The sequence below is a fragment of the Struthio camelus genome, chromosome 7, assembly GCF_040807025.1.
Source record: "Struthio camelus isolate bStrCam1 chromosome 7, bStrCam1.hap1, whole genome shotgun sequence".
In the NCBI taxonomy this organism is placed as follows: domain Eukaryota; kingdom Metazoa; phylum Chordata; class Aves; order Struthioniformes; family Struthionidae; genus Struthio; species Struthio camelus.
Genome location: NC_090948.1, coordinates 18,686,136 through 18,710,660, shown reverse-complemented (window position 1 = coordinate 18,710,660; position 24,525 = coordinate 18,686,136). Strand labels below are relative to the sequence as shown.

Here is a 24,525-nt window from a genome sequence, read left to right as displayed (position 1 = left end):
CCAGAAAAGGGTAAGTCAGGTCTAAATTTAAAGCGTTAGTTTGCTGCTTGTGGTTTATTCTACAACCAGTATAAGCAAACATAGAATTTAATAGCCCATAGGGCACAGCAAATAACAGCTCTGAAACATCTAAGAGCAAACTGCTGAAGATAAAGGTTATATCTTCAGTTGTTAGAACTGGGATACAGGTCTTGGAAAACAGGCAGGCTATCAAGTGCAAAAAGAAAACACAGCTTGATTGAAATTAGACAAAAGGTCTAAGAAATCTCCCCCAAAACCCAAAGATCTAAAACAGCTACAATGAACAGACTAAAACACTTCATATGAAAACTGCTTTGAATTATGATTACCAGAGGATGAAGCTGAAAATCCATGGAAGCTGCTGTTGTTTCAAAAACCTGTAAAGAGTTTACAAGCTCCTGGGCAGGAGCATCTCCTTTTTCTAGTATGGACTTTCTATCTGTTAAGAACAAAAAAGGCGTTCAGTTTAGGATAAACACAATGCCACCAGCTCTCCGTGACCCTCAACTCGATCAGAATTGCAATTACCAAAATTGTTTATGTGAATGTTGTTCCTTAATGAACCAACCATAGCATCCCAGAGATGTGGCAATCCCGTTGCCATTTCGGCACCAAAGTGTTTAGCTATAGTTGATAAGGCAAACTCAGCTCCTCTTCTCTGCACAACATATGGTTTCTGAGCCTAAAATTACACAACGTAAACAATTAGTGACATCAGATACACCTAAGAATGAAGAATATCTTGTTTCAAGCAAGTTTCATTTATTAAACAAATATATAGAATGATCAAAAATAAGTTTCTAAACAGTAGCATATAACACTTGGTAGGAATGCTATCAGATTGCCAACGTAAAAGCCAACCTCAGAAACAGGTATTTGTGTAGTCAGAAATCAGTCAAAAAAAAAAAAAAAAAAAGGCAGCTGCACAAGCCTGAAACTGTAAAATTACTCTGGATTTTGCAGGGAGGGGAAAAAACAAACCACACCACACTACTGGTTTCTCCAGATAATTCCAAAACATATTCAAGCACGCATTTGATTTTGACCATTTTTACAGCTTCCTACAACACGTGCTAGCTGATTTTTTTTCTTTACGAGTTATGTACTTCCCTTTTTACCTTCATAAATAACCTGTTAAAAAGTTGAGGGGGTTTGTTAGGTAGTCCAAATTTGGGAATGTAGCTTATGACGACACAGATCCACGGCAGCAAGAAGTTCTCCAATTGCAATGATTCCAGAACCTCAGAGACTCCCAATATAGGGGACCCAAGAACAGTAACATCTTAGCCAAAATCTCCAAAAGCAACACTGGATTTGCTATTCAGCCCTTCTTCTGCTCCCACTCGCTTCAGAAGTGTAAGAACCTGATGAACTGTATCCTGTCACCAGACAACTGAGGTATCTGTTTCACTTCTCATAAATTCACCATTGCTCAAGTCGTCAGCATACGCTTTTCCTCCATTTTCAAGGGCTTAGGAAAGAGCTAAGTTTAACTTGGCTTCAGAGTAATTCTTTGAATATCCATTAAAAAAAGTCTTGTCAAAAAAAGAAAATGAATTTGAAAGAACTGGATGGTGCAGAGAAAGAGTGCTTGCTGGACCTTTGTCTAGGCAATAAAGTTCGTAAGGGAACAAGACGGCTTTCATAGCTATTTGAAACTGGATTTTGTGATAAAAACAAGACCTGGGCATGACTATAAAAAACATTTTCAACTGAAATTATGAATCGAATTATCTTACTCATTGCTTGAAAACTGGCTGCCAGCTTAAGATTCCTTTTTTCACCCTTTCTGTAGTGGGTCACCAGTAAAAAAATAAGGTAGAGATTCATAAAACAAATTGTTAACAATTAGTGTAACAAGAACAAAATCTGACACACTTTAGGAATCACAATCCTGCCTAGGAACTTATTAAAACATTCTGAAGTTTTATATGAACAGAACAATGACAAAAAGTTTAGTACGTTAAGTGTGAAAGTCATGCACATCCTAAAGCCAGCCATATTTCATGAGAAGTTCCTGATCCCTCAGAGTTTCCATTGCGCATCAAGACGATAATCAACACTAACATGGGTATCGGGACACAATCACACCGCAGTTTGTGTCAATCCATTTGCGTGGATTTATACTGAGATATTTTATATTTAGTACAGGATAGGAATAATGCAAAAGTAGTTAGCTTTCTGTAATGACACTTGGAGGATTCCAAACAAGCTGTCATCCTTAACTAGCCTATGCTGCTTGGCTCACGGAATTTTCTCTGAGCTCTGTTCTCATGGAAAAATCCTTGACAACCATATTATGATGCTATTGACTGCAGTGAATTTGAACACTGATAAAGGCAGGGGTGAGGGAGAGAAAGTTAAAATGTAAGTTTTTGACCTTTACCTCATCAAGTTCGGTAGGAATGCTTCCACTGCTGCCAGTAGGGAGATCTGCAATTGGGGCTTTTGGAGCTTTTGGAGTAGGACCTCGTCGACTTGTGATGGCAAAAGCAGCTTTCTGGTGTCTGTACAGTGTAATTATTCCCCTGTGCTTAGTAACTGTATGATGCATCCCGTCTTTATCAGAGTTGGGTCCTAAAGGAGAAGGGAGACAGCCACCTACAAGTCACCTGCAGATCTTAACTTGCTTTACAAACAATGGATAAGTGTCATTGTCCTCAGGGATGGAGGGAGCAGAGTTACTTTGCTGAGAGCAAATTAGAGACTTAGCAAGAAAATTTAACTGTGCAAACTGCCACATGCATTCCAATTAAGTGGGAAACAGTCACACTTCAAAGTCAAATATGACAGAAAACAGTACATATTCTAAAGTTTAAATGAACCTCTTGTCTTTTAACAATAGTTCAAAACTTCTGGAGTAAAACAAAAGCAGATGCCATCAATATCTTAAAATACACTTGTTAACGTTTCTACTTATACTAATCAGCTTAACTTTTGATCAGATGTGTTATTCTGCTCTGAGATGAAGTAGAGCATGTTCAATTAAGAAAAAACTAAAATGTATAAGGGTCAAACCCTAAAGCTGGTTAAAATATGTAAGAGTATTAAGGTTGTAATTTGGGTTATTCATTCAATCCATAGACTTTTAGCAATAGATAACCACTTAAAAGAATTCATGACCATAGCATGAAAGGCTTTCTGTTCTAGAGTATTCTCATCTTCTGTAACCTTACAGTTAGCCTACAAAATACAACTCGAATGAGATATATTCCATGGGAAAAAAAAAAAAAAATGTTCATCCACAAGCCCTTTCTGACAATCCACTCTCTGCTTTCCACATTCAATTTCAATGACAAGCTTCATACGATTGCATTTCACCTACATGCTGTAAGTGGATAGTGATAACAGCAATAAGTAACTTGAATTTGGGACTAAGGTCTTTCATAGAGAAAGTTTCTGCAAATTAAGACCACCATTAAGCTACAGTGTGCAATTGCAACATATACCTGAATAAAATAACAATTACTAATAAACGAAGAATCCATTACTGACATTTTAAAACACTTTGAAAGCAAGACTCATACAAATACTCCTTTTTAGCAGTTCAGAGACAAGCACAGGCATATTTCAAGAAGCCTGACAGTCTTAAGACATCATACCTTTTGAATTTTCATGGCTGCTCTGAGGCTGTGCAGGACATGCTGCTAACGGGGTAAGGTGTGGATCCACACAGAGGGAGTTGCAGAGATTTTTTATAATCTTTGAGTTCGGGCAAGGAGACCTTAGCGTACACTGTTGAAGTAACTTAGCTATACATGAAGCCACATAATTTTGTACCAACGTATTCTCTTCTTTTTTAATAGCTTCCATTAAGGGTTTTATAACAGGATTTAATTTTTCTGGAAGTTGCTGCAAGTTCACAACTGCACATGCTGCAAAAGTATGGACTCGCAGATGCAACACCTGCCATTCTTGATTAGTTTCAGTAACAGTCATCTGAACTTGCTGTCGTTTGCTATCCAACTGCTGTAGCATTTTAGGACTCAGAGTAAAGGATGATGTCACTTCATTGAAAACAGAAGTAACCTTAAAAAAAAAAAAGTAAGAAAGTTACAAGACTATTTCACTGACAGTAGAAACCAGGCATCCTCCAAACACTGTAGTTTGCACAGTAAAAGATGAATCATCTCAGCCAGATATTTTCATCTCTGTTTTTCCCAGCAAATAGCAGGAAATGCTGTTTCTGGAATCTTGAACTGCAGCTCAGTGGGAGAAGGGGGCGTACTACAAACATTTCAAGACTAGAATTCCAAAGCTAGCAGATGAGATTGGGTACTCCCCCAGATTTAGATCGCCCTAGAGCTACAAGACAAATCCACATATGCTTGTTTACCAATATATAAGCACCAGGCAGATAAATAAAGGAGAACATGCTACTAATATAACAGGATAAAAGGACGTGCAAGGTGCTGCGCCTGCAAACAAAATACAGTAGTTGCAGCAGGACTTGCTCCATTCCTCCTGTCATCTCCACCCTCTAGATGGCGGACTGCTGTTGCTTAAATCTGTTAAAGGACACGGATTACAGCAACGTGCTATCAGGGAATGCTGAACTTACTCTAACAGTAGGCTCTCACACAGGCTCTTAAGTATAGGAAAGAGCAGCTTTTGAGAGGATTAGCTTGAGCTCTTATTTACTTTTTATTTTAAATGTTGAGGTCAAGTCTTTCAACTATCAGAACATCACTTGCAAATTACATAGATACAGTATAGTACTAGCCTCTTTAAGAGGCTCTTGCAACCTACCTATGTATTTTTTTTTTTTTAATTCTGTGGTTTGCTAATACATTTTTGTCCTTGTGTGGCAAGCTACAAGCAAATAATCTAATTTAGCAAAAAAAATTCTTGACACCAGACACAAGGTAACTTTGCAAATTTGAGTATCACAGACAGTTATTCATCACTGCATTAAAAGTTGGTCATTGTCTAAGGATCGGCGATTATGTTCTGATCAAACTCAACCACAGGAAGACAGAAGCACTACGTTTTCCAAAGGTCAAGATTACAAAGGACTAGCAAGAATATTTTAGAGGAAAAAAACAACAGAAGCTCCCCCCTCAAATTCAAGGGCTTGAATGAATCAAAGAACCTCTAGTCCACTGGACAGAAAAAGTTCTTTGGCCTGCTCAGTTTCAATTAAACTAAAAGAAACTAAAGACATCATGTTGTCTTTGCTTTCTTAGAAAGAATAACTTTCTCTATACTTCTGTTTTTAAGAGATATTGCAACTTAGAAAGAGAGAGCAAAAACCCTAAGAAGAAAGAAAGACACCCTAGAAGATGTAGGTCTACTACTAGACATTGAGTGTAGAAATCTTACCGAAATCTTTACCCTTTGTCGTGTCATGAGGTTGTGCTATGTTGGGGGGATTGAGGGGAGGGAAGGCAGAGAAATCAAGTGAATTTTCACATCAGATTAATATACTATCCAGCCCATCAGTAGTTCAAAGGGGCTGTTGAAACTTCTACAAATGTAACTTATTTTTAAAATACAATACTTGCTAAAGAGATGCAAGTCCCCAGAGAGTGACTGAGCGCTGATACTTAAGGCTTTCATTATAACTAGATCATCCATGTTACATGCATGAGTTAAAATCCTATGTACAGTTATTTCATTATCCCCTCACCTCTCACACCAAAATATCCTTCCCAATTTAAGCTGTCTCTGACCTATTCAGGTTAATATTTAACAGTTCTGGAATACTGAAGGATATTCTGGGATATTGGAAAATTACTATTTGGTATTGATTCAGCATCAAGGAAAAACAGGACGGCCTGGGAAATTATGGTTAGCTAGCCTGACAATAATCCTGGATAACAAGGAAGACTAATATGGAGTTAAGTGTCTGCCCAACATTCTTCTTATGGAAGCAGGGTCTTTTAATTAACCCTTTTATTTACTTTATTTTTTATTTGATAAGTAACATAAAAGTGATTTTAATGGGCTGCCATGAAGTCAAATGCTATCGATGATTTTTATTGTTCCAGAAACATAAATTCACTATGGATAAAACTTATAGGTAAGAGACTGTGAGACTGCTCTGTGTGACTATTCTATCCTCCCCATTGGCAAAGTAGTAAACATCTGGTTTGAATAAGCATAGCTGGCCAAGCAAATACAGTTATATGTTTTAGAACAAGGAGTGTAGGCAAAAATGCTTCTTTCTATAGATATCTCAATTCAACTGCACATGACCTTGATGACTGGAATGACCAAGGAATGCAGAGAACAGGAATAGCATGGAGGAGCAGAGTTGGTTTTGTATCTAACTCACCGAGACTGATACTACAAGGTAGAATAGGTTTGTTACCCCTATAAAAAACAAACAAAAACAACACTTCCCCTCCCCCCCCCCCACACACACTGGAAAAGTTGAAAAGGGTGCAGAAGGCAATCACAGAAAATATCAAGTAGCTACGGTATGCATCTTCTGAAGTCTTCAAATTCAGAATGGATATATTTTGTAAAAACACTGCGTTAGTCAATAAGCCCTTCTGCTGGACTCAAGAGTAAACTATTTTTGGTATAGCAAAACAGCATGGGGCGTGTGGAGAAATAAGCGTCTGTTATGTATCTCACGTCAAAGGAAGTGCAAAGTCACCACCACCCGGTTTTTGAATAATTACACTGAAGATGTCTTTCAGGACAGGACTAGATTTGAATGAAGGGTAGGCATGCCTCTACTTACCAGCTCATTAGCTTGATCTATTGTAAATACACTACAGTTTACTCTGTTTCCGATGTCAATGTGTGCATCGGCTAGCAACGAGATGAGTTGTTTACATTCATTCTGCATTCGGGTAAAAGGAACAGCAATTTCATCATAATAGAGGTGTTCAGAAAGGACTCCAAGTAAACGAGGTTGCACACAAATGGCCACAGTTTTACACTCCTAAAACAGAAAGAGACATGTAATTCATATTTCTCAGTAATCAGATCATTCCTTTTGTTCAAGTTTTGAGCAAGAAACAGTGGAGTCTAGCTACAGAAACGCAGTTTCCAGAGGGACCATGAACTTTAACCCAAAACGCTAAGGGTGATGAACAAAAACTTCAGTCTGCCACCAGAACAGTAGCGACAGTGAACATCGGGAAAACAGTCACAACAACAGGAAGCGTTGACCTTAGACAATATGCATCTTGAGTAGATGTACTTGTAACAAAAGCGTGAACATATTTACTGATTCATAGTTCTGACAGTTGGCTTTAAGCTACTCAGAGTAATTTATTCTTTCACTGTCTCACTATTAAGACTGTTATCGTTTTGACATATAAATACCATTTTAACTTCTCTATTGAAGTTTTATTTGAAACTAAAGTAGCAGATGACAAGCTACGGATTAAGTTAATAAGTCAAATTTATTTTTGCTTTAAAAACATCCTACCTTCTGCAAGGCTGCCCACTCACAGATTACTAACGCAACACTAATCCTCTGCAAGGCAGATTTAGAATTCAAATGGAAGAGCAGTAGCTGAGCTAGTGATTCAGCTGGCTTTATTTCTTGAGTAACAGTATTTACACCTGGGTCACAAATACAGCAACAAAGTGCTCCCAGCAACCTGGCAAAAGGAGAAAACTATTACTACAACGTTGCAACCACTCAGCAGTTAACGATTCAAAATGAAGATGCCAAAATATCTACATAATTAGATTTTAGCAAAAATAGTATTTAACAGTAAAGAGATACTGTTTTTAAATATTTTTTTTCAGATTTCCAATAAACTGACTTTGCTGCCATCATCCGAGCTCGCATGACCACATAGTCCCTGGTTGCTGGATCTTCCGCAATGCTCTCTGCCCCAGCAATATATTCCTGAATCACTTCCTTATTCTGGGTTTGACCTTGACGCAGCTTAGCGCTTGCTTTTTCCTACGGCATAAATTTGGGAGAGGTTTAAAGTAGATGCGTTTGTAAGAAAAAATGAATTCATATTCCGTAACATTTTCAATAACCATCATACCCTGCAAAGATTGGACTAACCTAGAATGTTTCTTGGCTAATAGACTTCTAGAAGTAATCCTTCTAAATATTCTATCCACTAATATTATCCAATTGTACTGTTAAACATGTGATGTGGTTCTTATACTCTAAACATCAAACTAATCCTCAACATGTAGCTGATAAACTTCAATTCTAAACTTCGAGTAAAAGAAGAGACAGGCTCATTCAGCATCTTCTCAGAAATAAAGTAATGCTTTTAGACTTAACTCAGTTCTGCAAACAGAAGTTGAGGAAGTTACTGTAGCTAAGGAATCATCTAAAAGGAGACTTATAGAAGAAGGTATCTACAGGAAGCACACTATATAACAGAACTGTGAGTTTTCATGGATAACCTGACAGAAAGGTAATAGCACTACTGTCCTCTATAGACTTGAGGCTTACCTACTAGATAATATGTACACACGTTTGCAGAGTGGCAACAGCACTCCTCTAACCCCTTCAGAAAGAGTCTTTCTATATAGTATGTGTATGGCTAGTGTATAGTGTGTGGCTAATCAGTTTCCTGCTTTCCCCAGAAGAGTCTGAGGTCATATTTCACTTACTTTTGATCTGGTTTTCACTTCTAACAACATGTTTAAGTCAATAGGCAAATGAGACGGCTGCATCATTAAGCAGAGCCAGGCTCCCATCCACGGGCAAGCAGCTGCAACCACATATTGTACAGATGCCTTGTTTAACAGTTCCAGCCATACCTGGAAATAAATATATTAACAGTTATAGCAAGTTTGTGGTTTACATACCACTTGATCAGCACATCTGTGATGTTAGGAACCATGCTACTCCCTCTAGTTTATGCTAAAACATCTCACAGGCAGACTACAAAATAAACACAAACAGGCTATTCTTTATCTGCACAAAAGGGAGGGTATGAAAGAACTGGTTGCACAAACGGTACGGAACTAAGTGATAAGCTAAGCAAATACCTTGTGAATAAGATCCAGAATTTCTTGGTTGCTTTCTAAGATACAAAACTGAAATATGTGTCTCAACATGTCTTGCAGAATTGGAGTTAGCCATGCTGAAGAGCTCTGAAACAAGGATATAATAATTGAGAAGATTCTAATATACATCATAACGCAACACTAGTGACTAGTTCTTACCTGGTCTTGGGTAGACAGCAGCGTGAATAGTGTTTCCAGCGCTGCTTTTCGCACAGAAGATATCGTATGATGCAAAAACGGCCACACGCGTGGGACCAAAACTGTAAGTGACTGCTGAATACTGGTATATGAAGGGAAGATGTAGAGGCAGTGAGAAGAAGGAAAAGATATAAATATTAATAATTTATATTAATACTAATAGACAATTTATGCTAATATTTATAGCATCAATTATAAAGTCTTATTCAAAAGAAAGAGCCTTCGAAAAAAGTATATTATATATGCTAGGTGATTTTAAGTCAGGTATCAAGTTACTACAGCTTGAACACTTAAAATATTTTGAGTCAATGTCATTTTGCAGAAAATAGTTTTCCCCTTCCCAGGAGAAAGCAGTAATTCATTCAAACATGTATTCGTGCTGTGCTGTTTCCTAAATTATACCTCCTTCACTTAACTTAGAAAAAAGTGTTCTCAGTTACAAGTTTATTTTTATGTAGTTATGAGTTAAGATGCAAGCTTGTTTAACTAGTTCTGTTGTGCATGAACTTACACTTCAGAGTTCTATTACAGAAGGGGGGACAGAACTTCATTCTTAATTTCTCAATTGGGCAAAAAAAGAGAAAAGCTTCAGCAGTGACAATTGTACGGGGGGCAAAAAGTAAGATGCGTAAAGCATTTGCCTTAAGCACAGATGCTGAAAGTTCACCATATGAATCATGAGAAATATGGTAACATACTAGCATGTAATTCTTAGTTTGACAGAGTTCCAAATAGAGAAGAACTCAGCATTGTCTTCAAATTGAAACAAGTTCTGAAAAGCTAACAATTACTGCCCTGGGCAATTAAGGCCTAATTTATCAGAACAGAAGGACATTTGATATTAGGAGTAAACAAGGAAGGTTTGTTTGCCTTAGGAAGAGACAAAAGTGTTCCCCCGCCATATATACTGAAGGTTTAAAAGCATCTTCCCGCTGCTTTCTTCAGTGAACATTCCAGTAACTCTCTTGGCAGATTCCCCCTCTCCCCCCGCCTTTTCCTTTTTGGAACAGAAGTCAAATTAATTCTATCTGTTGTTTACCTTCATCAGTCACAGAATGACTGGCTGTACTACTGATGCGACTTTGCAAGTCTGTAGCTTTCTTTGGTATTGTTCCAGTAGCAGTGTTCCAAAAGGACGGGCGTTTGTTCTAAAATAAGTAGTTTCATCACTTGTCAAACTCCAAACAAGGAGCGGACAAACGAAAAGGAGTTTGTGGACAGGACCACCATACGATTGGGTATTTTAGTAAAGGATATCATCTCCAATACAAAGGAACAAAATAATAGTCACATATAAGCAATACCTACTACCTCTTAACCATTTTGGTGACTATTACTAACTTAGGAGAAGTACGAGTATCATCTTAACCTTCACTCTGAGGAGGAGCTAGAGTAAAATTAAAGCATTGATTTACATCAAGCACTTCCTTGGCATGTGATTTGAGAGCAATTTTGACTACTCCAATTTGGAAATAACTCGACAGTCAAACCTGCAGTACTAAAGCAATACTAATGAAAAAGAGTTACCTGCATTTTCGAACCTGAGGATAAGTTAGAAGGGAAGAAAGAAGGATCATGATACTGTTTGTGGAAGCTGTCAAGTCATCCAACTCCAGAAGCGCATCCCACAACGTATTAAGAATAAAAGGCACCTAGACAAACAAGCACAAGAGGTTACAGTATATAAACAGGAAAAGATGCAAGCGCTCACTAGAAGTGCTGTTTGGTTCTTTCAGATTAAACGTGAACTTGTCGATCAGAACTTAAGGAAAACAATTCAGTCACCTTCTGAGATTGAAGGTGAACCAGGCTTTCCACTACTGGTACTAAAGATGCTGCAGCAACAGCTCGGACATCATCATCCAGATCCTGGAGACCTTCAATTATTGCAGGCAAGACTTTAGGCAATAAAGTGTTGATCATATCCTGCCATAGAAGATCAAAAATATTTTTAAAGTGAAAAAGCGTACAATAAACAATTAAGATGTACTCCGAGTCTGTGACTAAACCTGTTCATTATATAAGCAGAAACTAGAGGCCCAAGAGTATAGTTTGAATATTCAAAGTTACCATTCATGAGGCAAAACCTGAATTAGATTTTAAATGAACTTTAACTTAGCCTAAAACTGTGAAAACAAAGCCTAACATCTGCAGAATAATATAATGAACAGATCAAACCTCTTGTAGCACTCAGCTATGCCAACATAGCACATAGAAGTATGATCATAACCAGATATGCAGTCTGTTTTTAATCTGCTCTGTCCAAGTAACTGTTAATGAAGTTGTAACACTACAACAACTCTGCTATATACCTGCAGCATGGATATAAAGATGCATTCACACATCTTAATCCATGAGACTGCAGTGCAAGCAAGTTTGCCTTACCATATCTATGCATTGTGCAGGCACATCCTCAACTTTGAGCTTTGTTCAGTTTTTTGAGCTTTCTATTGCAAGGCTCTCCACAGTTCATCATGAGGGTTATTACCTGACGCACTGCCAAAGCGTACTTTATTCCTAGGAGGCCACCATGTCTCACTTCCCACTGTTCCTGTGTAAGCAGCTTCAGGAGAACATCCACAGTTTTATGAACTCCAGTCTCATTCATATGTTTCAATACTACTCCCAAAGTCTGTGCGCAAGTCTCACGTACTGGTGCTACCACCTAGGATAAAGTAAGTTATGAACAGGTATTTCTGTATGAAACCTCACTTAGAAGTAAACCAACATGTTTAGAGGCAGTAGTTCATGGCACTACTGAAGAGAGTCCAGCAAAGGGCGACAAAGATGATCGGGGACTGGAGCACCTCTCCTATGAAGAAAGACTGCGAGAGCTGGGCCTGTTCAGTCTGGAGAAGAGAAGACTGAGAGGCCATCTCATCAATGTGTACAAGTATCTTGGGGGGGCGGGGGGGGGGGAGGGAGTGTCAAGAGGATGAGGCCAGCCTCTCCTCCGTGGTGCCCAGCAACAGGACAAGAGGCAATGGGCACAAACTGAAACACAGGAAGTTCCATCTAAACCTGAGAAAAAGCTTCTTTCCTGTGAGGGTGACAGAGCACTGGAACAGGTTGCCCAGAGAGGTAGTGGAGTCTCCTTCCCTGGAGATATTCGAGACCCGTCTGGATGTGATCCTGGGCAATACGCTCTAGAGGTCCCTGCTTGAGCAGGGAGGTTGGACTAGACGATCTCTAGAGGTCCCTTCCAACCTAAACCATTCTGTGATTCTGTGAGCAAAACTGCCACCCAAGGTGGAAATTTGTTTATCAGTTACTTTGTAATAAGCATCTGCCTGCAGTTACTGCAGAAGCACTGTACAAAGCGCAGCTGATCTGCTGCAAAATTGTATCCCACAGAAGCCTGCTCATCTACCTATTGACTCACTTACTTCATCTGACACAAAGTCTCCAAATCTGTCCAATGCAAACACACAAAGAAGTCTAATAACCAAGTCTTCTAGCCACTCCTGATGCTGCTGAATCATCTGTAAAAAGAGAAGTTGAACACCTTGACTATACCTATTCATAGGGGACTTGCTTTAGCTAAATTCGTATTAAAGAAACATCACAATATGCATTTAAATAGACTGACTACAGTCATCGGTTGGACAGATGGTCAATGCAGAACAGTCAACGCTAATTCAGCTCTGACCTGGCTTATTAAAAACACCACAGTGGGTTTTTTGTTTAGTTTTGAAACATAGGAGATATCAGTAGACTGGAGAGCACCTTATAAAGGAAACGGGTACTTCTATCCCTACATAGCACACAAAGGTGAAGCCATCCAGATAATCTGCCTTGAGTAATGTCAATGTATCCTAGACACATCAATTAATATTTGTTTGAAAAATATTTACAAACAAACTAACTATGAAGTAGTATTTATGACAACTGCAGGAGCCCCAGGGAAAGGAACTCCTTTTTCAACCGCTCAGTCTCCTCCAGATTTATCAAAGCAATTTAGACCAAGCTCGTCTTAAGGCTCTGGCCTCTGCCGGTTAGAATCCCCATATCTTTGTAAATCAGAGCAGAAGCCCTGTAGATTTAACTACTCAGACATCATCTTTCTCATCTCCATTGGTTTCCTAGATGACCATTCCCCTTGGAAAAAAAAAATCACGATTCTAATAAACAAAACGTTAATCATGTTAGCGATTTCATACTCCCATGCATGTCAAAGACTTATAACCTGCACGTAGCAGGCACAGCAGTCTTTAAAGCTAACCTGAAGGGCATAGCCTCTTTCCATAAATAGTTAAGAAATTTATTAGCGTACTTTATTCTTGCAACACGTGTTATTAAACGACTCTGCAATCTCCATGGAACAAATACAGCTCCACATGGAAGCAAGGAGAGAGTAAGTTGTGCTTGTCCTATACAAAAAGTGTGCTGAAGTGGTTCAGTACACCTCTGGTAAATACATTTCCTCATCCTTAAATGCTGCCTATACTGTAAGCTCCCACAATGCAGCTTTGCAGCTGCAATAACAAAATCTAGTTCTGGAGGTAAGACTGTGTCTCCCCTTTCCAGCTACTTTTACAGCAGTGAAATCTGTATGAAGCGGAATCCGATTCTGTACAAGTTATTACTGTTAGGATACTAAATATCATTCTCCCTACATTCAAAAAGGAAATACTTCTTCAGGAGTTAAATACTAAGCTCACTCTCTGTCAGTTTACTCTGTTATTGCAAGAAGTAATTAAGTGACAGAATTAGATGGTCCAAGACACTGTGGATGAATCTGAAGTTACGAAACCAACTTACACTGTAAGCTTTGTTTCAGTACACATTTAGCATGACCAGAAACTAGTATTTTCTGGTGGGGAAGTTAATGTTTAAATGAATATACACACACAATCTACATATTAATGGCTGCTTATATGTAGCTTGTTTTTGTAGGCTTCTTAAAGAGAATTTAACATTTCATCACAGGATATAGTTATGTGGTCCATATACTTTCAGCAAACAAATCTCATGGTCTACTACTCCCTTCAAATCACCCACCTCCTGCAAAGCTCAAGTATTTTAAATTAGGTTTAGAAAAGACACTACTTAAGAAACCTGCTAAATCTACAAAACTGGAAATTTACCTCTTCTAAAGAGCTGTCTCCCATTTTACCACCACTTTTACCATGAGCTTTCAGTATCTCTCTCAGCCCAGTACCTGCACCATGTCGAACCTAGAAAAGTGAAAAGAATTAAAAATAAGTCATTTTAAATATTTAGAAACAGAAGACTAAAAGAAATACACTGAATAGACTGAAACACTGCAAGTAATTCAAAATACCAATGCTTCTTTTTTCTTAGTACACAGTTTCAAGTCCTGTAGTTAGTGGTGGTACTTAAATTTGTGAGAAACGGTAGTATTTTATTAGATCAAAAGCTATACTTGGGAAAATAAGTTTTTCAACACTAGATTTGTGATACGTTTATATAGAAAGGCAAATAAATGGACAAAATACATTAAAAATTGCTTCTGTTTCCCAATACAGAAGATATCACTATCACATGTGCAGTACTGCAGTTGAGGAAGACAGTTTGCATTTGGTTTTACCTCACTATGTTATAAAACACTAGTTTTCAGGGACAGATCAACCTAGAAGATATTTACACATTGACATGTTTTTTCTGGATGAAGTCTTCTTACCCATATCAATCCTTCATCAGCTAAAAAAGCATCAAAATATTTATGGCTCTCCTCATCTGAATTTTTCATATAAAAAATAGGAAGAAATACTTTTAGCTATCTGTTTTGTAATACCAATACTAAAAGCCTTTACCTCTACCTCCACCAACAGAAACGTTTCAACAATAATTGTCATGGCATTACTACCCTCCAAAGCACTCATTTCCTAAGCACAGTTGCAGCAATAGCTACCTTACAATGATCAGTTCTCAAATACATAAGACGACTGACAGTTTTAAGGGCAGGACTAATCTAAACCTTAAAAAGCAAATCTACTAACCCAGACTATGTTTCTTGCAGAGAAGAAAATGGGTAAAAAGTTGTAAATCCTATAATTAAACCACCAAAAAAAGCAAAACCACAGGAGATGAACACACACATTGCTCCGACTGTTGGAGCAAATTTTCCTTTTTGCCCAAGAAGAATTTCTTTTGGGGACCCAACAAGGAACACATCATATGATGCTAGAAGTTTTCATAAAGCCCAGAGCTCTGGATCAGCAGATCTCAAAAGCATACAAGCACCAGATCCGATTCATGAAAAACGTTCCATATTTGAAGCTAAAACACAAGTACCAAAAAGCAAAGGCCGAAACCAAAAGGAAATCTTTCACTGAATCCAAAACATGGTTCAGTACCTCAAATGACTATAGACAATGAATTCCCTGGCTCAAGAAGCAGAGATGATTCTGTTGCCTCCACCTCTATTACTGGACGTGACAGCCAGCTTGTACCAGTCTCGGGAACTAAATAAGATACTCTGGCAGCCACCTTCTAGATCACTGCGATTTTTGACTTTGGGGGAAGGGAGGGGCACAAGGGGCTGCTCAGAGACAAACTACTTCTAGTAGGTTTGTAAGCTAAAGGAAAGTAGTCCTCTTCCCAGTAGAGCACAGAGTATTTTGGGGCATTTGCAGAACAAATTTCTGAGAATTATTATTCTGCATAGCTCACGTGTATACGCAAAGCTGCCTTGCTTGGCTAGATATTAAAAAAACCTAACAATCAGAAGCAAACAAGTTATAGGGGAAAACAAAGTAAAGCCACTTGTATGTTTCCAAACATAAGCAGTTGAATGTACTAATAAGAATGAATGCACCTGTGGGCTACAAAGAAACCAAAGTTACAGAACATCAGTAGAAAGATGCGCTAAAGGCATACCTGTTTCTGGTATTTTTGGCATTAGGCTGGAGGAAATTGGCTAACCAAGAAAAGCCTGTGCAATAGGCTTTTTTCCTTGAGAGGCTTTTACATAGATTTGAGCAAAACTTGCACTGTATTTGCTATAAAGTGTACTTCATATATATATATATGCATGTCATTAAAAAATTATACACTTCACAATAATATTTCTTCCCCTAACAGCCAGAAACAAGCAGCTGGTAGGTCCTCCAAGGATCAGAATATCTCAGATGAAGAGCAATTGTATAAAAGCATACGTTTTACCATATGCACATCTGAGTGGCTGTTGAAAAAAGCTATAAGGAAGCCAATAAAACCCAGCCACAGCACCTTGTCTTGAGTTCTTAATTGCTCATAATATGCCAATCATCTGTTTATATGTCAGAGATTGCTTATAAGCTAGTTTTAGCTGACAAAATGTTCTTTTTCCTGCCTTGTAAACTTTTGAGCCTCTTCAAAGGCAAAATAACAGCAGGAAAGACAACTGCGTAAAGGAAATACCAGTAGCAGGATTCATCTCACCTGACTTTAGCTGTCTGTAAGCCAGCATTTAGCTGTCTATAAGCTAGCCACGTAGCCTGAACTAGTCACCCAAGCTATCTCAGGACGTGGCAAGAGGCTGCCAGAGGATAATTTTATAAGTATGTATTTTAAGGTAGTTTAACCTGTTTTTCACCCAGAACATACCATAATAATGATTCTGTATTGATCTACTTCCTTAATTAAGATGTACATGGGCCCCATATCAAATGTACTAACAAGGCTTTGAGAATGCCTGCATCCCACAAGGGGGCAAGTAGCTTTAGCTTGAAACACCAACAGCCTGCTTTCCAGTAAGACAAGGCTTATTAGTTCAGATGCAGTGATGTGCCTCATGAATAATTATCCTTTTTCTGGACCCAGAATAACTGTGCTTGCTGCATATGATCTATCTCTGTGCTTCCAAGTTTGAGGACAGCATAAGCAGAGCCAACTTGGTATCACTGAACCTGTGATATAAATATGCCTAAGCATGATATACTTGGTGTTAACATTTAATCTCTCAAAACATCGAAATTATTATAAAATTAATATTAGTTGGCAATAGTTATGCCCATCTGCTTTTGCTCAAGGAAAGACCATTGTCAGCTACTTCATTATTTTTTGTCTAGGACCTATATCAAAATGGGTAGAAGATAAGAGGACTGAATAAAAAAGGGTGAGTAGAACTGTTTTCAGATCTTGAAAACAAGTTACCTAGACAACTACACAGTTTTTGCAACTGATACTTGATATAGTTCTTTAAAAAAAATAAATTTTTTCATAAAAGAAAAGAGCAAATAATGATTTGTAGCCTATCCTCTGTTAGTGGAGTGAATTTTTTTTTTTGCCTTTTCTATCTTAAGATTAGCCAAACATGTCACTGTTTTCAGCACTCACACAATGCTCTTCCACTCTTGATAAATTCAAGCCATTTTTAATTACTTCACCTTTTCAACCATAGATTCAGGTCCTTTTGTTTTACTCAAATTTCAATACTTCCAAAGTTCTCATTTATATTCACTGCTACCGAGATCTTTCCTACTCTCCACTTGCATATACACTACACATTTCCATTCCCCCCTTGAAATGAATAATAAAAAATTCTCTAAAATCAGATTTGTCTTAACTATGTAAATCTGCATTTATGATTGGTGTAATTTCTCATATCTAGCAAAACGTTCTTAAATCCTATACACATAATTTTTGTGCTTCCGTTTAAACCTACTACAGATTACTTTTTTTTTTTTTCCTCCTGTCTTTAATTACACCTCAAAATACTGCACATAAATCTTACCTCCCAGGATGGGTTAAAGAGATCATTGCACACCTCTTCGCAAAAGCTTTCCAGAGGCCATTCATTTGCCTAAATTTACATTAAAAACACAAGTATGAGATTAATGCAGTTAGGAATCAGGGGAAAATTGCATTTTAAATTGCATGCCGCTTAGATAAGCGGAGATAAACAAAGACCTCCAAAAGCTTGATTATTTGGCTCTGCCCAATAACATAGTAAAATAAAGTAACTTATTCCACACTTCAAAAAGGTTGCCGATTGGCACTGGAGCTTGTAAAACGCTTATGAAGTTTGTCTGTTGGTAGTATAACCTCTTCCCTAGGCTAATTTTGATGTTCTGGAAGTCAGTCTCCCTTTGGGAACGACATTTAGAAAATTAAGCAAACTTTGCCTTTAAAAAGCAGAACAGGCAAGTCTTGCTTTGAAATTACACAGCATAAGCAAATTGGGTCACTTCGATCCAGTAACAAACACCATTCCTTTCCAAAGGGTATTCCATGTTTTTGAAAACTACAAGGAGCATATCTGCTATCCCTGAAACTTCCTATGAGGAAGCTGACGTGGCTACGGAAAGGAAATTGGTAAAGATGCTAACTTCCTGGAACTTTACACCATCGTAGAGACGAGACAAGGTCTTTAAAAGGCTAGCAACTAACAGCTACTTAGCCTTCCCTGATCATTAATCTTTCATAAATTCATTTTTCAATCACTGTTTTGTAAATAAGAATTTAGTTACTAAGCTACGTTTGGAAAATTTTATTTTTTATTAGACAAGAGTTGACCAAGACAAAGTTTCCTCAATATAAACTCCTATGGACCAATTTTATTCTACTATAGCATTTTTTTTTACAAATTTTTCAGCTTTTCAGTCTAGTGAAGCAAATGAGAATTTTTCACCAATGTTGTTTAAAATCTTCAACTAAAGGTAAAACTTAATTCTAAATTAAGCCCAATTATAGTAGGCAAAGATCAAATAAAATGCAGAGGAACATTCAGATCAAATTGCTTATGACTCAGTGTGATCTCTTATTATCTTCACCTGCTTAGCACGGTTTTACAGTTTATTAATCTTAAATGTAGGTGCCTTTGGACATTACTAGTCTGACACCTGTAATCTGCCTGCTCACATTCATTTGGGTCACAAACTGCTACCAATGGATTAGATGTGCTTCACATGGGAAGCAGCATTGAGAGGAAACACATTTGCTTCATTACACATAAAACTAAATTGCCAATGACATTATTTACACTTCCATTTCTCACATACTAAAACAAGTAAAGAATAATTCATTCAGGGTTAGAATAACTGGGACTGTAAAGAAATTTTATGCTACTCTTAACGTTAGCAGATGTTATCTTTCAATTCTTTAATACCAGATAGTGCATCATACCTCTTCCGGAGCATTTTCTACCAACGTTTTTGAGTCTGTGGCAGGTTGGTTGATGACAACGTTTGCAACTTTTCTTCTCTTTTCTTCTGGCTCCCCATCAGTGCTATCATTGCTAAAAAGGAACAAATACAAGTTTATGAACTGAAAATATGTTTTAAGGAAAGTAATTACTTCTACAACTGAAGTCTCAGAAATAGTAACATGTGGCGGGAATATAAAACAAGTTTGATTAATAACTACCTGTACTGTATATTTCAGAAGAAGTTACACGTAAGAAGATTCAGCAAGGCAACAGCAGAATGCCATGCCAAATTTGCAATCTTTCTCAGCCTTTCCAAAAAAGGCTGAAATCCTCAGAGGATAAAAAAGAAAAAAAAAAAAAATCACAGAAAAAAAATTTAGTCCGTTGCTCACTAGAAATATAGTAGGTACAATAACATATCACTATAAACTATAGTGAAGAAGAAAACATCATCCATAAAAAGTTATTTGAAATGTTTAGCTATTGTTTATCTTCATAACTGGTATTCTCAAGCCACATTTAACAACAGGGACAAAACAGACACTTCTAAGAATAGCCTCCCGCTATTTCAAGATTCCTACAAAACTAGGGCCTTAATAAAGTCTCTAATCAGAATAAATATGGCACAAGTCTTTTACCATCAGTGTAATTAACATGGAATACACTAAGAGGCAAAGGCTGTAGCAAGTTTTTCAACAGACAAATCAAATTATAATCCTTGCTTAGCAGAAATCAGAGTAGAACAGTTCAGTATTATACCTCTTTTCATTAGCCTCCACTGCATCTCTGGATCTTTGCTTTGCAAATAGCTTAGCCATTCTTTTGGCTTTGTTCTTTTGTCTACTGCTCATACCAGCTCGAAACTCTGAGTCAATTAACTCAGCAGCCTGAAGAGTCTGAAAGGGAAATCATTCATTGTCAACATTTCTTACTGCAAAGGTCCTGAAAAAAATCCTCAAACCCACAGGCTCTCAACCTCCCCAGGCCACCCTCCTTAATTCAGAATTCAGACGAGTAGTCTGACACCAAAACAGACTAACGTGCGACTATGGAGTTTAAGAATTCAGGAAGCCAAAACACACCCTATTTAGAGTTGAGCATTATACTTAAAATATAAGGAATTGCAATTATAGAAGCACAAATAAAGCACTGTGTTATTCCCTTGCAGGAAAACAGCCCAAGGTTTTACCTACAGGTTGTTTGTTAACAAGTGAAACTGAAGAAGGAGAATAATCCAAATCTTCATCATTGAAGAGGTCTTCAGTATTCATCCCAATTGCAGCACCCATATCAAGGCCAAGTTTCTTTTGTAACAATTTCCTCTGTCGTGCTATCCTCTCTTTAGGATCAATTTCACCTTAAAAGTTTAAAATAAAAGATGTGTCAGACTTCCAACTAGATATATTATTGAAGACTTGCTCAGTGAAATAATATAAAAAAAACAACAGCTGCATAGAATTAAGTTGTATTTGGATAATGCCTCACTGAAATGTTTTAATCTCAGTCAGACCAATTCCCAGAAAGACCTTTTTGCTGTTGAAGCTATACTGTTACTTAAATTGACAAAAATTTTTAATAGAAAAAATAGCTCCCATGAAATTCTTTCCACAGAATTAAAAATTCAGATCTTCCATATTTTAGGAAAGTAAAAGGAGAGAATTCACACATTGAAAAACAGATACCTAAGAAATAATCAACAGCAAAAAACCTGAACCGGTATTCAGTGCAGTATTTGGTGTTAAGTTAGGATTCAGCTGTTTTTTTGAAAACCTGGACCCCTTCTCTTTCAGGGCATGCTTTCTCATCAGATGCACAGGACCTCAGCAGCTCCTCCCCTTCTGCCCAGACTAGAAATTCCCAATAGAAATGGAGACTGAGGGATAAACAATTTACCTAGGGTTAAGTTTTGCACAGACTCTAGTACCCTCAAACTTCACATGCCAGACAAGGCTCATTTAGGAAGTTAAGATCATAGCAGCTGCCTCAAGAATCTTGCGAAGCTTACGTGAACACCTGAAGTACTTAACACTTAGATTTTGGGTGAAAATAAAAGAGGATTTTAGTGGCCTAGCAGGATAAACTCGCCAAGTGAGTTTGCTACACGTAAACCAGGAGTTGTAGCTTATAGGCCTGTTGGGCTTTGCGTTATTTTCACGGGTGGTATGGAAACCAGTCAGAGGTTGGTTGGTTTTTTAGTCACTAACGCCTTTGTAACTGTGCTTCCAAAGGATTACTGAAAAGCAACTGAGAGAATTGATTCCTATTCTATTATCCAACTGAAAGATTTGCACAGAAATTCATAAGTAGGGAACCAATATTGTCAGAAATTTTGAGTATACACCATGTTTGAGATATTATGTCAATAACCCACTTAAATGCTACAACAAAAAACCCTAAGTGGCAAACAAAGAAATATAAACAACTTCCATTCCCTATAATATTTTACTTTCCTTGCCCAAGTTCATCTTACGAAAAAGTGCCAAAGTCTAAATCCACAAATTCATTATGTGACTTGCTTTATACATCCACTCATCCTGGCTACTTACTTAAAGAAAAACAGCTAGAAAATACAGAAGAGAAAACAGCCTATGTGCATTCTCCCACTAGTTTAAAAAAAAAAAAAAACACACACACACACACACAACAACAACAAAAGCTATAGCTCATTTTTGTTCACACGATTTACAGCAGCATGTGTTGTGAAGCACTGGGATAAGTACCACACTTATGAACAACTGAAATGTTGTATTCCATCTAATTGATTTCTGAACAGGTAGGATTTCATTAGAAGAGATGAGATTTGCAGAACACCTCATTAACCTAGCATAAGAGGTGGCAAATAATAAAATAGTAGGAAAGCTTAACGGACAGGATACTGCCCAAACGTCAGGAACCATGGGTTCTCTTCCTTCCCAAGCTAGCAACCTTTTGTGTTCCCTGCATAGGATGAATCATGCTCAGGGAACAAATGAATCAAAGCTATGAAAGCAGAGCGGCTTCTTATCTATAGCACCATTTCATTTGGTGCAGAAACTGGAACATGGACCAGAAGTACATCAGGGAAGTAGGGAAAGGAACAAACAAGAGTCTTGTAGATTAAAGTAATTCAATGCCATTTTACAGCTATAATCCAATTCTCTCTGCTGAAGAGCTCCAGAAAGATACCAGACAAGTCACTTGAAACAAGAGATATCACACACACACACTGAATGCATAGCCTACATTTCTTATGAGCCTTAAGAGAGATCAAAAGTGCCAAGTACTCTGACAGAAAAGCACAAGATCTCTTAACCGAAACCATGACTTAACTGATACTATTTTTACTTTGTATTCCACGCTCTTTGAGGACGACTATTCTACTTCTTCCCACTTTCTACTTTTACTTCTTTCTCTACGCTAAACTGTCTGTAAAAGCACTCAAATGCCACAACTGTAAGCACTAGAGGAAAGCCTGGATCACGCTATAAACAAGGCCAGTAGCCACTGTTTGGAAGGAAACAAACTAGTAATCATTTCATTCCGTGCAGCAACTGAATGCGAGTTCTGTAAAGAGTGAGTTGTTAATTAACAACTATTAAGTCTCTGAACACGTACTGAATGTTTTAAATATTTGACCATCCAACCTTGAAAATTTTACCACAGTATTTGTTGTGCCATTGCTCTATATTAGAAACCTTCATGCCTTTTAATAAGTCACATCCTGCTAATTATATTTGGGAACATTGTTTTACTCAAACAAGTGATTTATAGTTCCTGAACCCCTTCAAAAATAAGGCTACAGAAATTGTACAGCAGCCTTTGACATTGCTTTTTCTGCTCCCCTTCTTTAGGTTTTGTATACGCACACTAATTCTAACAGAAAAATAATAAAAATAAGTTATTGAGATTAACTCTGAGAGTCTTAATGGTAAGATATGTAGCCATAATTCATTCCCAGCTCAAGACAGAGAATATAAACCAGTTATGTTGGGGCATGTTTTCTTACTGTTATTTCCTAACATTCCACCAAGCCATGCGTGACATAACAGTTGTTTGAAAAAGTTTGTGTTGGCTAAGTTCTCATCTGCAAGTCAAATATAAAAATATACCTGATTTATCATCTTGGACTTCAAACTCTGCACCAGCAGATCCAAGAAGAGATGCACCATGTTTTAACAACCGACATATATCAAATCTGTCAAAACGTAACCGATCAGTTGAAGGTGAATCTTCCATAGGACTTTCTGAGCCTGGTTCTAGACAGACATTGAAAATAATATTAACGAAAGTGTGATAAAATTATTTTCAGTCAAAGTGTAGGCAGAAGAGAAAGGAGATGGAGAATAAATAATCTTTCTCCTCCAAAGAAATGACCAGACAGACAGCATTCCGATACCCAGAATTTAAAGGCTCCTCTTCACAAAGAAAGGCTGAAAAAAAATGAGCATTTAAAAAAAAAAAAAAAAAAATCAACATTTAATCAGTGCATTTTACCGAGTTTAAAAATAAATACATACCTTAACATTTTTCCCTTAAAAAGTTTCACTTAAAATTTTGGACACTGACACACTAAAAGGTCTTCTCTGTACATATATATGGCCAGCTTGCAGTTTGAGCTACGTATGGCTTACAAAGAGTTCAAACAAGTATCATGCCAACGCTGTATCATATGACCAACAGCAAGGCATCCCTGGTATGGAAGCTGAAGAGTAGTCTTAATAGAGGTATGGGAAGAAGCAAGCCACGAAGGGCTACTGAGAACTAGTTTATCAGCTCTTCTCAAATCCAGCTGTAGATACAGCACAATTAATACCGTCACAGAAGAGAGTTGCTCCTCACAAGGTATCTATCATTTCACAGAATCACAGAATGGTTTAGGTTGGAAGGGACCTCTAGAGATCGTCTAGTCCAACCTCCCTGCTCAAGCAGGGACCTCTAGAGCATATTGCCCAGGATCACATCCAGACGGGTCTCGAATATCTCCAGGGAAGGAGACTCCACTACCTCTCTGGGCAACCTGTTCCAGTGCTCCGTCACCCTCACATTTCCTTTTTAGAAATTCACTTCCAAAGCATCCCTTCTTTCAGCTCTCAAAGAAGAGTGTGCATCTTGTGGCTCCTAGCCACACGCAGCTTAGCGTCCAAAAAGATTGGCTGCTCCTACATTATCCAGCATGCTTACAGTCCGAACTATAACTGGCAGTATTAATACAACTGTTGCCTACTAAAACGACAAAAAAACAAAAAACCTAACACTTAGTTTGATATGGTCCACCCAAACACACTTAT

General features: G+C 37.7%; 1 protein-coding gene across 3 annotated transcripts in view; it reads right to left on the bottom strand.

Moving 5' to 3' along the window:
• Positions 1–24,525, bottom strand: part of BTAF1 (B-TFIID TATA-box binding protein associated factor 1) — a 58,477-nt gene that overhangs the window by 20,200 nt on the left and 13,752 nt on the right. For all 3 annotated transcript variants that reach the window (XR_011142145.1, XM_068950017.1, XM_068950018.1), the window contains exons 4-23: positions 23,347–23,493; positions 20,452–20,615; positions 20,018–20,154; positions 19,237–19,348; positions 17,846–17,914; positions 14,253–14,342; positions 12,552–12,647; positions 11,654–11,830; positions 10,951–11,091; positions 10,693–10,817; positions 9,127–9,247; positions 8,950–9,054; positions 8,569–8,718; positions 7,752–7,894; positions 7,409–7,583; positions 6,713–6,916; positions 3,624–4,050; positions 2,408–2,598; positions 550–703; positions 351–460 (exon numbers count right to left, since the gene is read on the bottom strand). Coding sequence is in view for 2 of the 3 variants with exons in the window: in XM_068950017.1 (XP_068806118.1) it covers positions 351–460; positions 550–703; positions 2,408–2,598; positions 3,624–4,050; positions 6,713–6,916; positions 7,409–7,583; positions 7,752–7,894; positions 8,569–8,718; positions 8,950–9,054; positions 9,127–9,247; positions 10,693–10,817; positions 10,951–11,091; positions 11,654–11,830; positions 12,552–12,647; positions 14,253–14,342; positions 17,846–17,914; positions 19,237–19,348; positions 20,018–20,154; positions 20,452–20,615; positions 23,347–23,493 (3,038 nt within the window). In the remaining variant the exon portion in view is untranslated. The remainder of the gene's footprint in view (positions 1–350; positions 461–549; positions 704–2,407; positions 2,599–3,623; positions 4,051–6,712; positions 6,917–7,408; positions 7,584–7,751; positions 7,895–8,568; positions 8,719–8,949; positions 9,055–9,126; positions 9,248–10,692; positions 10,818–10,950; positions 11,092–11,653; positions 11,831–12,551; positions 12,648–14,252; positions 14,343–17,845; positions 17,915–19,236; positions 19,349–20,017; positions 20,155–20,451; positions 20,616–23,346; positions 23,494–24,525) is intronic.